Source organism: Frankliniella occidentalis, unplaced genomic scaffold, assembly GCF_000697945.3.
Source record: "Frankliniella occidentalis isolate FOCC.00 unplaced genomic scaffold, Focc_3.1 Scaffold68, whole genome shotgun sequence".
NCBI lineage: Eukaryota > Metazoa > Arthropoda > Insecta > Thysanoptera > Thripidae > Frankliniella > Frankliniella occidentalis.
In genome coordinates this window covers 1,049,741-1,051,881 of record NW_026267198.1, presented here as the reverse complement: position 1 = coordinate 1,051,881, position 2,141 = coordinate 1,049,741, and the positions used below count along the sequence as shown (strand labels likewise).

The following is a 2,141-nucleotide window of genomic DNA, read 5'->3' as shown; positions in this document are numbered from 1 at the left end:
TTTTTTTATTATTTTTAGTTTTTAAAGCTTTTAATGTCAACCAAAGTTGTTAATTATTGGTTTAATATTGTCTGTTATGTACGTTGAGAGTTTTTGTTTTGATTATATTGACACACTTAACAGATCTGTTTTAGAATTACAATTTATTTGACTGATCAGAAATAAATGAGGCTGAATGTAATAAAACATATTCTTAATAGTAATCTTTTCAAAAAACAAATCTGAAGGAATTTTCACTTGCTCACAAACCGAACAAAACCTCTCAATTCTTCCTCAATTCTTCAGGTGATCCAAAACTCTTAACTTTTTTTGAGACTACAATTAGCACATGTCAAAAAAAAAAAAAAAAAAATAATCAAGCTTGTGGCTACTTTTTCCATCAAAAAGAAATATCGAAAACCGATTTCTTCCATAAGAGCCTGTAGAACTTGGGTAACCACAATGGCGACCAACAAATTAAGGGTGCAGACTGGTGCATAAGACCTCCACTTCGTAGAATTTGTAAACCAATTTAATAATTAATGAAATGTCTTGTATATGTTTATCAACGAAAAACAATTTCAATCAAGAAAGGAAAATCAACAAACCGACACCCAAAAAATAAGAAAATTCACGTTATTCACAAGTACACATTGATTCGTCCAGTGTTTCCAGGAGGCGAACGGAACCTGAAAGAGAAAAGAAAAGTGTGAATACTACTCACGAGTGAAAGAAGAACTCTGGAGATGCAAATTTGGATCTTGTAAGTTTAGAACCTGTACAGCCAAAGAACTTTATTGGCAATTAATACCATTTGGTATTTGACACGCGGTAAAAACAATGTCTCAATTTGTGAAGGAAAAAGGCTAAAATTTGAGGACCTCACATATCTGAGGAAAATTCCTCGAATCTCGCCTCAGATTTAGAAGAACCTCCTCAAAAATTGAGAAAAAATCACACATCTTTATAGGAGACTTCCTCGAAATCCCAGAAGCTTTTCTCGAGCCAAGGAATTTCGAATTTCCTTAAAGTTTTCCCTTTTCCCTCAAAAGTTAGACATTATGTCTGCCGTGCAGTGACCTAGTGTACTTCCTATAAACCGCTATTCCAAATAACAGTTTGAAACTGTGTTAAATTTTGTGCTCTATCCTACGGTATCATCACCCCGGAAACTGATACAATTTCGGGTAGAAAGAGGTCGGGGAATCAAATCACGCCCTTTTTCGTGTACGCTCTATTCTCGACCCCTTCTTGCTGGTCCCGAAGCGTTTCACCTCCTACGGAAAACTACCCCCTACCCAGACAGAATTGTTGATAGAGATCCTAAGAAAGATCGACCCTCTCGAGCCCAGTCGTTAATGAGAGCCCCGCCGGGCCGGGGCTGCAGCGTTCCATACTGAAAACCCTAAAAACTCAAGGGGCTAAATCAAAAAAGTTGTTTAAAATAATTGTAGTTCTCACTTTAAAGACTCATTTCAGCTATGGAATAACCATCAAAATCTTCGCGCATGGACATTTTTTATCTTAAAAGTTTATGCACCTTTTAAAACTACTATGCGCAAAGTTTTTTGGTGGATTTGGCAATACCATAACTCAAATGAGTTTTTAAAGTGAGTACTACAACTATTATAGGGCAATTCCAGAAAAACGCGGAAATGGTGGTCTACATTTCAAATTGGTGCTAGAGATGTGCCGAAAATTCCTCCGTGTTGTCAAAGGTCGATATTTTCGTAATCTACAAAAACATTGGCAAACATGTTTCTACTAGTTACTGCATTTCAGGGATGCGATCCATACCAAATTATGCAAAATTATGCGCACCGGAAATGAACTCAGACGGTCAAATAGACTCTCATTCATTCAATAATTTTCCATTTTGAAGTGTTTTTGGAAAATTAAGCGAAAATGCGATCGCATTAAGTGCACATCCCTACAAGTGAGGACCGACATCTACACTTGGAAAACCTTCAGAGTTTCGGCGAAAATCGGAGACTCGCGCCTGGAAAGGTCTCCTATGTAGTGAAGTGTGCAATACACTCTTAAGTTCTTACAAAGAAAATTTTTGTGTTACAAAGAAAATTCTTGTATTACAAAGAAAATTCTTGTATTACAAAGAAAATTCTTGTATTACAAAGAAAATTCTTGTATTACAAAGAAAATTC

At 36.0% G+C, this 2,141-nt stretch overlaps 1 protein-coding gene across 1 annotated transcript in view; it reads right to left on the bottom strand.

Moving 5' to 3' along the window:
* Positions 1-489: 489 nt before the first annotated feature.
* LOC113216565 (uncharacterized) overlaps positions 490-2,141 on the bottom strand; it is a 36,304-nt gene continuing 34,652 nt past the window's right edge. The window contains exon 5 of the mRNA XM_052268379.1: positions 490-668. Within this exon, the coding sequence (XP_052124339.1) occupies positions 620-668 (49 nt within the window). The 3' untranslated portion in view covers positions 490-619. The remainder of the gene's footprint in view (positions 669-2,141) is intronic.